The following is a 14,661-nucleotide window of genomic DNA, read 5'->3' as shown; positions in this document are numbered from 1 at the left end:
AGCCACCATGAGTTATCTTTATTTTGTCTAATATGAATATTTCCTTTGATTGACAGTGCCATCTAGTGGCCATAATGTGGTATTTTCCTGCAATACCATGATCAGGGAAATATCAGATTATGGCCACTAGATTGAGTTGACAATCATAAGAAATAAAAATATTGGACAAATTGCCGTGGTTATTTGTGATGGCTGGGTGAATGGTTGTAGCAATCGCCCAGCAAACTTTTAAATAAGCCTCTTACTTAATGTGATTGTAGCCGTATTAGTGCAATTGTGACAGAGAAAATTGAGTACTGTCTGTGATACTTTTTTTATTTGCACTAACATACAATTTTTCAGGACAAGCTTTCGGGGTATGTCCCCTTCTTTAAGGTCCAAGCAGTACTGCTTGGACCTTAAAGAAGGGGACATACCCCGAAAGCTTGTCCTGAAAAATTGTATGTTAGTGCAAATAAAAAAAGTATCACGGACAGTACTCAAATAAGCCTCTAAATGATTCCCAACCTTATTGCTCAGTTGGTCATTTTTTCAGCAGGAAAATCTATGATAATTACTGAACCTGTAAAAAAATGATTGCATCATCTGAGCAAGGTGATGAAAATCATGAAAATATGGCCCTGCCTGGGGCTACTGAGGGTGGAGGACATCACCGTAATGTGAAGGGCTGGAGGGTTTAGAATGACTGTAGGTGACGATGCTGTTGCAGTGATAGCACACAGCAAGCTCAATTCACAAAACTTTGACCCAAGGCATTCTATTTTTCAACCATGTGTCTATAATTTTCATATTTCAATGGACTCAACTGAAAAGAACTGTCACTTTAAAAAAAAAACGCTGATGTGTAAACTTTGTGAATTTTGCCTAGTGTTGGGTCTAAATAACAGTCCATTGAATAGCTCTGAGCAGGGAGGACAAGGGAGTCGTGCCCATGGCTGTACCCAACTCACAGCTTAGTTTCTATGATGAGGAGGGTCCGGAGAGGAATGGACTGCATTAATATCCAGTGTTTGTGGAACATATGATGCTGGACACATAACAGACACTGATCCATTCACAGCTGCGCGGTGATGCTTGCCGAGTGGGTGTCGGCGCACAGAGCAGCTCTTGATAAAGGTCAAATTATATTCTAGAGTGAAGTCACCCAGTACAATGTAACAAACCTCACCCAATAAAACCCTGTTACTAAGATGTAGATGATGGTGCTACAATCTCACCAAGAAGTAATCTGATATGTAAATCAAGAGATGATTCAGCCCTTTACTGCAAATCCCTAAATATTCCCTAATAAAATATGAAAAAACTTCTGTGCAAATTGATTCTACAAGAAAAAAAAGAATCTTTCCCTGTGTTTCCCGACGCAGGATGTCTTTTAATTGTCCTTGAAGGTTTGTTTTCTGTGCATTCCCAGATAAAATGTTCGCACTGTGCCGAGAACGGGTTGTGAAATGGTCCGAACTTTGGAAATGGTAAAAGAGGTGCTCGAAGACTGACTTCATATCAGACAACCGACGCCGCAGGAACCCCTCCATGGAGAACCAGGGCCACAGTCTGTGGTGGTAGACTCGAGGTGCGGTTCACCGACCACCATGTAGGATCCCAATAACTAGACTTCTAATGTTTCATCCACAATGATCCTGGGGTAGAAGTCCAGAGAAAAGGCCACCAACAAAATGTCACCATATTTGTAAATCCAGCTATAGGAAGTATTTGTTCCATCACTGCCTGGCAGGTCTGGTGTGTGTGGTCAGAAGTCATGATGCACAGGTTCACCTTCTGTTTATTAGTTCCCAGAAAATTCACTGAGTGACACATTCCAGAGGGTTATCTACCATTTCACTGTCCATGTCCGTGTTCAATGTCTTCTTCTGCTCAATCTCCACCTAGCCAGAAAAGAAGGATGGCGATTACTGATGGCCCAATATATTAATTCATCAAAGTGCAGATGTAGCAAATTGTCATAAACTACGTGAATGAGAATTTTGAGGAAAACAAACAAATCCAACTAAGATGACTCAGTTCCTCCGCTAATTGCTCAGTGTTCTTTGTACAGTACCACCAAATATCTCAGATCTATATATGCAGCATGTAACTGTGGTAGAATGTTAAGACTGTAAGCTCTTCTGATGCAGAGATTGATGTGACTGGCTTGTGTTCTTTGTACAGCACTGTGGAAAATGTTAAAGCTATATAAATGTATAATAAAAGCGTGACTGTGGTGAGATATTAGAGTGTAAGCTCCCCTGCTGCAGAGCGATGTGACTGGCTTAGTGTTCTCTGAACAGCACTACGGAATATGTTGGTGCTATATAAATGTTTAATAACTATAGTGTGTAACTGCGGTACGTTAGACTGTAAGCTCTTCTGGTGCAGAGACTGATGTGACTGGCTCAGTGTTCTCTGCACAGCACTGCGGTATATATCAGAGCTATATAAATGTATAACAACAATAGTGTGTGACTATGGTGGGATATTAGAGTGTAAGCTCCTCTGCTGCAAAGACTGATGTGTCTGGCTCAGTGTTCTCTATACAGCACCGTGGAATATGTGAGACATAAATGTATAAGAAAAATAGTGTCTGACTGTGGGGGGGGGGGGGGTCATTAGAGTGTAAGCTTTAATGCCCTGTACACATGGTCGGACATTCTGACGAAAAAATACGTCTGATTTTTTCAGACGGAGTTTGGCCCAAACTTGTCTTGCATACACACGGTCGCACAAGTTGTTGGAAAATCCGATCGTTCAGAACGAGATGACGTAAACAATGTATGATGGGACTATAAAGAGGCCAGTAGCCAATAGCTTTCGTCTCGTAATTTATTTTGAGCATGCGTGGCACTTTGTGCATCGGAATTGTATACACACGATCGGAATTTAAACGATCGGATTTCGCTGTTGGAAAATTTTAGATCCAGATCTCAAACTCTGTGTCGGAAATTCCGACGGAAAAAGTCAGATGGAGCCCACACACGATCGGAATTTCCGACAACACAGTCCGATCGCACATTTTCCATCTGAAAGTCCGACCGTATGTACAGGGCATTATTCTGCATGGACTAATGTGTCTGGCTCAGTGTTCATTGTTATATAAATGCATTATAATAATAATATTGTGTGACTGTGGTACAACATTAGAGTGTAAGCTCCTCCGATGCAAAGACGTGACTGGCTCAGTGTTCTCTGTACAGCACTATGGAATATGTCAGAGCTTTATCAATGTGTAATAATAATAGTGTGCAACTGTGGTGGGACGTTAGAGTGTAAGCTCCTCTGGTGCAGAGACTAAACGTGACTGGCTCAGTGTTCTCTTTACAGCACTATGCAATATGTCGGTGCTATATAAATGTTACATAACAGTAACGTGTTAGCCCTTGTACACACGGTTGGACATCGTTAGACTGTAAGCTCTTCTGATTCAGAGATTGATGTGACTGGCTTAGTGTTCTCTGTACAGCACTGTGGTATACGTCAGAGCTATGGTATATAAATGTATAAAAATAATATCGCGTGACTGCGGTGTGACATTGGTGTGTAAGCTCCTCTGGTGCACAGACTGATGTGACTGGCTCAGTGTTCTCTGTACAGCACTATGGATATTTCAGAGCTATATAAATGTATAACAATAATAGTGTGTGACTGTGGTGGGACATTAGAGTGTAAGCTCCTGTGCACAGACTAATGTGAATGTTGCCTCCTTTATATCATATTATTATTCCCACAGGAAAATAAATCTAATCAGGTCTCACCTTGTAGTGATAATGGGCAGAATAATTCACCCACTTTTTGATTTCTGTCCTGTCCTCCACAGAGATGGAACGCACGGCGATCTTTGACGCCGAGGCTGCTGGCATGTGGTAGTCTACCTCCACGTGTTTTGCAAAGGTCCGTGGCACTTCCCGGTCTGATCCAAGCTCCAGGTGACAGTAGAAGCAGTGGGGATGACCCGATCCTTAAAGGAACAACAGAAGTCAGTGATACTCTGCACAAAGGCATGATGAAATATTAAAAGTTTATTTATTTTTTTTACGATCAAAACTGGTAACTGTAAATAATCTTATCAGCAATTTATTAGTGTAGTTCAGCGGAAACACTGAATGTATGTAATGGCAAGGGGTGCTGGGGTGTGCTGGTGGGTCTATTGTCAGTGACAGGGCTCTAGGGAGAGGGGAGGGAGAGAGAAAGGGGAGACAGAGAACGAGAGAGAGGGGAGAGGGAGAGAAGAAAGAGGGGGGTAAAGGGAGGAAGTGGGGGGAGAGAGGGGGGTGGAGAGAGAGAGAGAAAGAGAGGGGAGAGAGAAGAAAGAGGGGAAGAGGGGGGAGAGAGGGGGGTGGAGGGAGAGAGAGAGGGGGGAAGAGGGGGGAGAGAGGGGAGACAGAGGGGAAGAGAGGGGGAAGAGAGAGAGAGGGGGGAGGGAGAGAGAGAAAGGGAGGGGAGAGAGAGAGCAGAAAAATAGGTAAGAGAGAGGGGGGAAGAGAGAGGGAGGGAGAGAGAGGGGGGAGAGAGAGAGGGGGAGAGAGAAAGAGGGGGGAGGGTGAAAAAGAAAGAGAGGGGGAGAGATGGGGAGAGAGAGGGAGGAAAGGAAAGCGGGGAAGAGAGAGGAGGGACAGAGAGGGGGGAGAGAGATAGAGGAGAAAAAGGGGAGAAAGTGAGGTGGGAGGGAGAGAGAGGGGGAAGAGAGAGAGAGAGAGAAAGGGGAGGGAGAGAGAGAGGGAAAGGAGAGGGAGAGGGGGAGAGAGAAAACAGGAGGACGAAAGAGATAGAAAGAGAGGGGGAGAGAGAGAGAGAGAGAGAGAAATAAATAAAAAATAAAACTCTATCTACAATAATACTTGTTTTTCCTGCATTGTGGACATTTGGGAGGTCTCCTGAGCTTATTTGTGAAAAAACTCTTCTAAACGCAAACACTCATAACCGCCGCTGAATGCGCAGAAACATAGTATGTAAAAGCGGCAAAACTGACGTTTTTAAAACTGTTACTAGCTGTCAAGTTTCCAGCGTTCAGAAGAGGTTTTCAAATGTCCTGTATACATGAAGCCTTAAAGCAATGGGCTATGGCAGTGTTTCTCAACTCCAGTCCTCAAGCTGCCCCAACAGGTCATGTTTTCAGAATTTCCATTATTTTGCACATGTGGTTTGATCAATTCCACTGCCTTAGTAATTACCACAGCTGTTTCATCTGAGGGAAATCCTGAAAACATGACCTGTTGGGGTGCTCTCAGGACTGGAGTTGAGAAACACTGGGCTATGGGACTGATCCTAGTATCTCAGTAGCCAATCTGCAGGGATAATGATTACACTGCCTGCTATATAGATGGCCACTAGAGGGAGACTTGCATTTCAAGAAAACAATTGGGTGTATGCAGTAATATGAACAGTCAATGTTGAATTAATCAGCTGGTGCAGGCTCACTTATGAAGGATGTATTCTTTGCTCGCCTTATGTAACCTTATAACTGCTTACTTTGTCAGAGACTAAGGCCGCGTACACACGAGCGGACTTTTCGACATCCAAAGTCCGACGGACTGAGTCCGTCAGACTATTCGATCGTGTGTGGGCTGCAACGGACTTTAGCTTCGCTAAAGTCTGACGGACTTTAGAAATGAAGCATGCTTCAAATTTTCCCGACGGAACTCCGCCGGACCCGGTCCCCTTCGAAAAATCCGCTCGTGTGTATGCTACTCCGACGGACTAAAACCGACGCTAGGGCAGCTATTGGCTACTGGCTATGAACTTCCTTATTCAAATCCAGTCGTACGTCATCACGTTCGACTCCGTCGGAGTTTGGTGTGATGGTGTGTGTCCAAGTCCGTTCGGTCGAAAAGTCCGCCAGAACTCCGTCGGAACTCCGTCGGAACTCCTTTGGAGGTCTGTCGGACATAAGTCCTCTCGTGTGTACGGGGCATAACACATTAGCCCTCATGGTCCTTGGTCATCTAAACTCTGACGTTAACTGCCTGGCCTACTGTCTTTTGAAAGTGAATTACAGTTTCAAATAAGACCTACACATAAGAATGTAACAGCTATTATGCACATTCAGGAGCTGGTGGATAGTGTGTTGACAGTGCAGCAACCGTCACATATTAGCTAACCTCTGCTGACTCTCAAGTTGAAGAGTCAGGCTCAAAGTAAGTTAAAGCCTGAAGATTAGAGTCGGGCTTTAAGGATAAATACATACAAGTCTCAGGAGATTTCCATACCAGAAATTAAATTGTACTTGTAATACAGCTCAAAGTAGTAAATAAAGTACTAGCAGGAATCCCAGAACAAAGCTTCTCACCTGAGTTTTTATCTGGCAGTCTGTTTATCCTCCACACGATGGCGCTATAGGCATGTTCATACTTAGCTGTTCCCAGTGTTACTCTCATTGCTGGCTCTGTCCCAGATAAGCTGGGAGAACCAAAGCTGGCCTCCTTGTTGACTTTGGCCTTCAAGGACTTTTCGCCCAATACACTGTCTCTCCGGAAATAGTTCACCCATTCTGGTGGTACTGGGTGCCGAATAGTGATGTTCTCACAAGGGACCTGTGACAGACTGTCTCTGTTGGAGGAGAAGCCCGATGACATGACCAACCAACTCTGGAGCTCGACCTCTGCCCCACGAATGCAAGCCATGGTCCTGAGGGTAAAAGGCAAAGTCTTTTCAGAAAATATTGTCCTTACCCTCATTAGTTCAAACCTACAGGCATCCAATGGGGTGAACATCACCATTCTGGAGCTGTGAAATGCTTCATCATCTACAGACGAGTGAAATTGGCAATCATGGAGTCTCACCCACTTGGTGGTAGTGGTTGGCATAATGTCATGTCTGGAGACAACTTCATTGCCTTTAATAAGGATGTCATTAAGCCCTAGGCTACAGTCCGCCATACCTGAGATAAAGCTAAGAACATGGACGCGTGTGACCACAGAGTGTTCAAGGAGTTGGCTTTCCCCCTTATCGAGGATTCCACGGAATTCATCTTTCACATCCACAGTGATCTCCTCCTCTATGTAATTTTGGTGCACAGTGCTAAGGTCTACTGTGGCTGGAAGGCGGAAGAGGACATCCTGGACAGAGGCGGTCATGCTTATGAAGTCTGAATAGTCTGTTGTCCCCAGTTTGACCACCTGCTCTCTCTCCCCTGTGTGACTGACCAGAGGCATTGGCTGGTACTTGCGTTTCTCTTTGTACAGCACCCGGTCAATACGGACAGTGTGAATCCTGCCATTTTCATCATAGTTTTGAAGTTTAGGATCTGCAATCTCATGGTTGACTTCTAATTTAAATTCCCTAAAAGGCTTTTCCAAACCCTTTTCATAAAAGAGCTGCAGAAACCCTGCTTCGGTGACTTTGACGTAGATAGGGCCCCAGTGCCTAGAGGACATAATGTTCTTTTTCTCAGGAATCCTAAGCATCATAGGCCAGCCATCCTTTGGCTGGGGCTTGGTAAAAGTCAAACAAGGGCCAAGGGGTTCATCGTATTTCAGAGGGTCGTCTGGCAGAGTGGGGCTACCAGGAGAATCTGGGTCTTCAATCTGAATCTGTTTGAGATGTTCTACAGCATCAGCTTGCAAAGCCTTCTTTCGGTAATCCTCAAACTGATCGGTATCAAGTTCTTCAGCAAGAAGGGAGATGGAATTTCTTTGGCTTGAGTCCGGGCCACTGGATACCGAAGAGTGTTGCGAACGCCGTTCTTGCTCCTCAAACCACGAGCTAAACGGGTTGATTGGTGATGGCTGGACATCTTTCAGGGCCTCATCTAAAAATGGGTTGGGAGCCTTTGTGGGGGTGGAATTTAACGAGAGCTGCCTGTGCAAAGATGAAATGTCAAGCCTCTGCGTCCTGTTTAAGTCAACAAATGAGCTCTTCGGCCTTTCCCTTTTTTTTAAGGCTCCAACAGGTTTAGAGACAAAGTCTGGTGTTGAAGGAGATTTTGGGCTCTCTGGTGGTTTGTGAGGAGTGTCCCTTGGGGAAGATGGAGCAGTTTCATCTTCAAAAGTGACCCAACTGGGAAAACGAGAACTGGTTTTGTTGTGACCATTAACTGGACAAGTGTTGGATGGCCAACTGACGGTCTCCATGTCTAGCTCATCATCATCTTGGAGAGAAGAGTTATCTGAAGGATGAAAAAAAATATTACAGATATAACATGAGGCAACAAACATGAGAGTAAAGTGTCAACAAAATGTGTACTAATAAAAACTTTATAGGAATGAAAAAGTAGGTAAATTTAATATGGAACTCAAACCAGGAATGTTTGATGCAGATCATGGCCATTCTCCTTCCTGAACATGTCATAGCTGAGCAGCTTCCATGATCCAGTAGGGGGATATAAAAAGAGACACTTAAAGGTGTCATTCCCAAGACTTGTAAATTGGCTGTACTCCCATCGCAAATCAAAACAGTTATATATAGTGATTTCGACGGCCTTTACAAATGTCTTACCTTTTAATGAGTGCTTTGACGTCCTGCAGGCTGCGTACTATATAAACAGGACGCCTGTGTTTTTTTGCATGCTGCTTCCCAGAATCTCTGGGGCTGAGAATCAGCATTGGCGCTGACCGCACAACCTCCGGAACCAGGAAAAGGCTGAGATAAGAGTCACACAACCCTCAGCTGCAGGAAGAACCCCTGACACTTACACCCAACTCCCTTAACCCTTTACTGTAAACCACTGGCATAAAAATAAAACAAAACAGAAGACACCAGTAAGACCCCTTTTACACTGAAGCACTGCTAAAACAGCCGCTAAAGTCCCAGTCGTTCTTGCGGTGCTTTAACAGCATTTTAGCGGCACTTTGCAGTGGTTTTCGGGTGCCAGCGGTTCACTTTTTTTAAGGTCTCGTGACAACAAGACATGGGACACACAGCGGGGCATGGGGCACACAACGGGACACTGAGCACACAGCGGGGCATGGAGCACACAGCGGGACACTGGGCACACAGCAGGGGATGGGGCACACAGCGGGACACTGGGCACACAGCAGGGCACACAGCGGGGCATGAGGCACACAGCAGGGCATGAGGCATACAGGAGGGCACACAGCAGGGCATGGGGCACACATCACAGCAAGTTCCAAGCAGCTGCTGTTACATTACTTGCAGAGTAGCATGGGAAGCGGCTGTCATTACCTCTCATGGCATGCTCCTCCCCACAGGCCCCTCCTGTCTTCTAGTCTGTCTGAGGTGATGACAGATCTGGTCCCTGCAAAGCGGCTGTCATTTCACCTCTCGTGGCAGAAGCACTTGGGGTGGACAGGAGGGAAGGAGGGGCCAGTGGGGAGAAGCGTGCCATGAGAGGTCTCAGTGCAGCATGGGGCACCAGCATGGGGTATGTCTCCAGATCCCCCAGCTCTGTCCCGCCCTCTCCCCTGGCCACTGACAGAAGATGGAGCAGCTTGAGCGGCCACCGCGGCTGTACTCCATTTGGCCGCTCGGGTTGCTTTGTCTGTGGCTGAGTGACACTCCCAGCTGGGAGATCGTCCGCCACTCATGGGTGTGCGGGAGCCCGCAGTCAAATGCAGGAGAGTCCCGCGTCTCGCGGGAGACTTGAGAAGTCTGCTTTTTGACAGGCAGCTGTGAGGAATTATGTTGAACTGTGTGTTTTAACTCTGATAAACCTGCACCACTGCGCTGCAACTGTGTGCATTGCATGTGATTGCAGCTCAGGCCCCATTCACTTGAATGGGCTGCATTTGGTGGAGGTACTGTCTGCGAGCCGACACTGGATCACATTTTTGTGTCGCAACCATGAAACAAGGCATTGTAGTCACAGCATGTGTACAACCCCATTTGGCTGTTGTTGCAAATTAAAATGTTACTAAACCCAGGAGCCTGCATTCACTATATCTGGTCTCCCACAGTACACAGAACATGGAAATGCAATTCTTTTAGTAAATATAAACTGCTAAATACTTTTTCTCATTAGCAGTATATAGCAGTCCTGTGACTTTTATCAGTGTCTGGTTAAAGCTTGTAGGAGTTTTAAACAGGGAGATGTGATTTGGCTCGGGTACCCCCATAGCAAGCTACTTACTGTGGTGCACTCAACAATAAGGAGGGGCCAGGAGCACAGAAGAGGGACCTGAGAAGGGAAGGGTCTGGGCTGCTCTGTGCAAATCCACTGCACAGGGCAGGTAAGTAGAACATGTTTGGTATTTTTATCGCAAAAAAAAACTAAAACTTTGCAATCACTTTAATAGGGACAGTGAAACCACCTATTTCTACCGCCCCCTGGTTGCCCATATGAACAAAGCCTAAAGGAACCTGGATCAGCCAGGATGAAAAATACACAAATTGGTCATTTTTTTGCAAATAAATAAGGAACCTGACATCCAATAGTACTTGATGTATCTGGTTACATTAATATCCCCATTGAGAACGTCTGTGTAATGACAAAACGTGCCTGGGAGGAAGTGCAGTGGCGTCACCGCGTTGTTTACGAAGGAGGAAGGGCTCCTAGAATGCCGGCCGGCGGTTTGTTTTTAATGCTTTTTACTATTGGAACATTGTGAGTATATTTTATATTTTAATAAATCAACTGTTATTACGGTATCACGCTATGGTCCTCTGTTTATTTTATATGGTATTTTATATGGTCCACATTGTTACGAATCACATGAATTGCTGAGTCCAAATGTTTTCAACTACCTGGAGGAAGTTGCTGTGAGGGACCCCATCTCTTATGTTTAAGACCGCGGCTGGGTTTATATGAATGCTACTTGTTTTTACCATCTGGTAAGCGGCTTTCTTATCGGTGGCGGTATTCACTGAAAGTGTGGAGCACAGTGGTGGTTTACCAAGGACATTGCATATTAAGAGACTGTTCATTCAAGTTCACCATTTTTGTTTTCCACCTATTGATTATATATTTTTTGGGTATATCACAATGGTTGCTTATTGTACTATGATCAGGACACTGATATATTAAAAGAGCTTCACTGGATTGCACATTATCTGTCTATATTATTCACTTTAGGACACTGGTTACTATTGATCTTTAGTGTTTAATTTTCACATTTGTGGCACAGTTTTCTTTGCTATTATCTGGTTACATGCTCTCTATTGCCCAGTTACTACATGAACTACCAAATTTTGGTGGTCAATCAAACTTGCTGGTGGTAGACTGCCAAGGAGTATATATAATATAACTGGGTACTGACATTTATAGGTAAAGTTGATCCAGGGAAAATCCGATTGCCTCTTGGGGGATCAGGAAGGAATTTTTTCCCCTGCTGTAGCAAATTGTAGCATGGGGTTTTTTGGCTTCCTCTGGACTGTAGGTGAAGGATTGTGTATATGGGATTGTATTTTTTTTGGTTGAACTAGATGGACTCTTTTTTCAACCGGACTAAATATAACTATGTATTAAAAAAAAAAAAAAACACACAGCATTTATCCCACTGATAATGTATATGCACTATTTCTGTGCAAAAAAATAAAAATAAAAGAATATTATTAGGGTATTTCCTGTGCTGGTTGAATGTTTTTCATATATTTTTTTTCATTTTGCCACTAGGTCTCTACCTGCATCATACCTGTCACTAGTTTCTAGGACCGCTGGCTGACTCTCATGTAAGGGGGCTTTGATGGGAACCCTGATGTAATGGGGGACACCGATGGGAACACCTATTGTAAGGTGGGAACTCAGATGTAAGGGGGACTCTAATCTGACAGCTAATGTAAGGGGAGACACTGATGGAAACTCTGATGTGATGGGGGACTCTGATGTAAGAGGCATCCCTAATGGGGACACCTGATTTAAGGGGACAGTGATGGGAATCCTGATGTGATGGGGGGACTCTGATGAGGTCACATGATGTAAGGGGGGACTCTGATGGGGACACCTAATGAAAGGGGGAACTCTGAGGGGGACACCCGATTTAATGAAGAATCTGATGGGGATGCTGATTGGGGCACCTGATGTCAGGGAGGACTCTGATGGGCTCACCAGGTGTAAGGCAAGTACTCTGACGGGGACAGCTGATGTAAGGGGCAACTCTGACGGGAAACTTGATACAATGGTGGACTCATTCATATATAAACCTAGTATTTTTTTCAGCCCACATATATTATTGTACTATTCGATGTGATCCTCGTAATGAAAAGTTTGGAGTCCCCTGCTATAGACCTTTGTACTACATATTTGTAGGTGGCTGTAATGAAGATTGTACAATCAGAGTGTAATGTGGGTGTGTACAGCGACTAAGTAGAACAATGATCATGGCTGTCACGGCGCTGAAGGACGCTCCTAGTTGGGGATCACAGATACAATAACATCCTTTCCGATTGTCGCTTTATTAAAGGACACACAGAAGTGACGAGGGACACCAGATTTGGTGACAGCAGCGTTGGCGGCAGAGGCGTGACTCCCGTTTTCGTGTCTGTTTACAGATGGGATGTGAAATGCTGAGCGATGACTGAGATCTGAGACAGCTGCTCCTGTTTAGAAACCCATCTGTGGATCAAATCCAATTTTTGCTATAAATAGATTGTCAGCTTCAAGGATTACAGAAAGGGACCTCCCCCATCACACAGGAGATATAAGACTCAGAGGGGATTGTAAGGGATCAGTGAGTGACTTTGTATCATCGTGACTTTGTATAATGTAAAATCAAACAAACAATGTAACAAATCTGACTTCCAGTCTTCCCTTCAGTCTAGAACAGTTGTCCCGGCTTCTCTCCTGGATTGAAATGGCCTACTGTGATTTGACTGCACACTGTAAGCTTCTCACAATGTGCATAAAAAGCTACAGCACCACATTTCCTGGCTGGAGGACTTCCAGCATCATCTTCCTCAGCCTGACTGTCCATGGCCCACCCCTTTCAATCATTGGATTCCAGTTTTTTTCAACCGTGGAGGCTCAGAATCACATTTGAGCATGACCTAGGAAAATCTGCATTCAAATTCAGCCTGCCTAGAAATGCCAACTCCTCCAGGCTCACCTCCACTCATTATGGGATTTTACCGCTTGCCGACACAGGCCAGCACTCCATTAAAGATCCTTGGTATCCTTTATGAGATCAAATGGCTAAAAAGCAGCCCAGCAGGTATGCTGGCGCGTTTTAGCTGCTCCAGGCCTTACTCATAGCTCATTTTACTGCTTGCATCTGGGTTAGGGGGTCCTAAGAGTGGTACTGAGGCTGGGTACTGTAATGTGTACAGTGCTCTACTAACCCCTCCCAGCAGTCATATTCTGCCATCAGTATCAGAATACAATGACACAGGAGAGGGGATTCTTGCACCCACATTGAATAAGAGGATGGTGAATCATGTCAGTTTTTTATTGTTCAGTCCACTGGCTGAATAAAAACAAATGGAACCATGTATGACCAGCTTTACAACACCCGCTGCTCAGGGAATCCTTCTATGTTGCCCAAAAATGTAGTTAGACTAGTTTTGCTTGATCACTGTTCCTTCCTCTGAGACATACTGGAAAATCTCTACAATCAGGTATGTTAAATAGTCAGTCCACCCAAAAGTGGCATGTAAAGGTAAAGGTAGAGCATGGTGTGCTGAGTCGGCGCTTACTTCTTATATGTCTTGGATACTCCAACCCCACCAATGTTTCTACACAACTAGGAATTTTGCATGCTCTCACCCATCTGTGTGCGTTCTTGAACTCCTGTTACATTCTTCATAATATCAAGCAAATAAAAAAACAGCTATAGTGGGAACCCCTCATAATGGGCACAGTAGGTGTGCACAGACCCAGGAACTCAACACAGGGAAGGTGGGAACCCCTCAAAATGGGAACAAGCAGTGTAGAGACCCAGGAACGCAACACAAGCATGCTGGGAACCCCTCATAATGGGCAAAGCAGGTGTACATACCAGGGAATTCAGCACAGGGATGGGCACAGCGGGTGAACAGACCTGGGAACTCAGCACAGAGATGGTGGAAACCCCTCATAATGGGTACAGCAGGTGTACAGACCCAGGAACTCAGCACAGGGAAGGTGGGAACCCCCTTCATAATGGGCACCGCAGGTGTACAGACCCAGGAACTCAGCCCAGGAATGGTTGAAACCCCTTCTAATGGGTACAGCAGTTGTACAGAGCCAGCAACTCAGCACAAGGATGGTGTTAACCCCTCATAATGGGTACAGCAGGTGTACAGACATGGGAATTCAGCACAGAGATGGTGGGGACCCCTCATAATGGGCACAAAATGTGTAAATACCCAGGAACTCAGCACAGAGATGGTGGAAACCTCTAATAATGGGTGCAGCAGGTGTACAGACCCAGGAACTCAGCACAGGGATGGTGGGAACCCCTCACAATGGGCGCAACAGGTGTTACAGACCCAGGAACTTAGCACAGGGATGGTGGGAACCACTCATAATTGGCACAGCAGGTGTACAGACCCAGGAACTCAGCACAGGGATGGTGGGAACCCCATCATAACGGGCGCAGCGGGTGCACAGACCCAGGAACTCAGTGCAAAGATGGTGGCAACTGCTTGTAATTGGCACTATAAGTGCGCACACCCAGCACAATGATGTCACCAATGCAGTCCCTGAAAGGCCAAAAAAAAATAATAATAATTCTTTCGCAACTACCAAACTAAAATATCAGTTTTGGGTGCAGTGACCCTTTAGGATCAATTTAGCATATTCAAATACTCATCCCAGGTAAGTCCTCCAGTCTATCTCATATATGAGGGAATATACGATGATCC

At 45.2% G+C, this 14,661-nt stretch overlaps 1 protein-coding gene across 3 annotated transcripts in view; it reads right to left on the bottom strand.

Moving 5' to 3' along the window:
* Positions 1-1,234: 1,234 nt before the first annotated feature.
* Positions 1,235-14,661, bottom strand: part of STON2 (stonin 2) — a 108,765-nt gene continuing 95,338 nt past the window's right edge. For all 3 annotated transcript variants that reach the window (XM_077463571.1, XM_077463570.1, XM_077463572.1), the window contains 3 exons: positions 6,278-8,095; positions 3,747-3,949; positions 1,235-1,883 (listed from right to left, as the gene is read on the bottom strand). In XM_077463571.1, coding sequence (XP_077319697.1) covers positions 1,800-1,883; positions 3,747-3,949; positions 6,278-8,095 — 2,105 coding nt within the window. In that variant the 3' untranslated portion in view covers positions 1,235-1,799. The remainder of the gene's footprint in view (positions 1,884-3,746; positions 3,950-6,277; positions 8,096-14,661) is intronic.

This window comes from Lithobates pipiens, unplaced genomic scaffold, assembly GCF_037356315.1.
Source record: "Lithobates pipiens isolate NorthernLeopardFrog02 unplaced genomic scaffold, aLitPip1_a1.2 Scaffold_30, whole genome shotgun sequence".
Lineage (NCBI taxonomy): Eukaryota > Metazoa > Chordata > Amphibia > Anura > Ranidae > Lithobates > Lithobates pipiens.
Note: the sequence above shows the minus strand (reverse complement) of the source record. Positions and strands in the feature narration are given on the sequence as shown.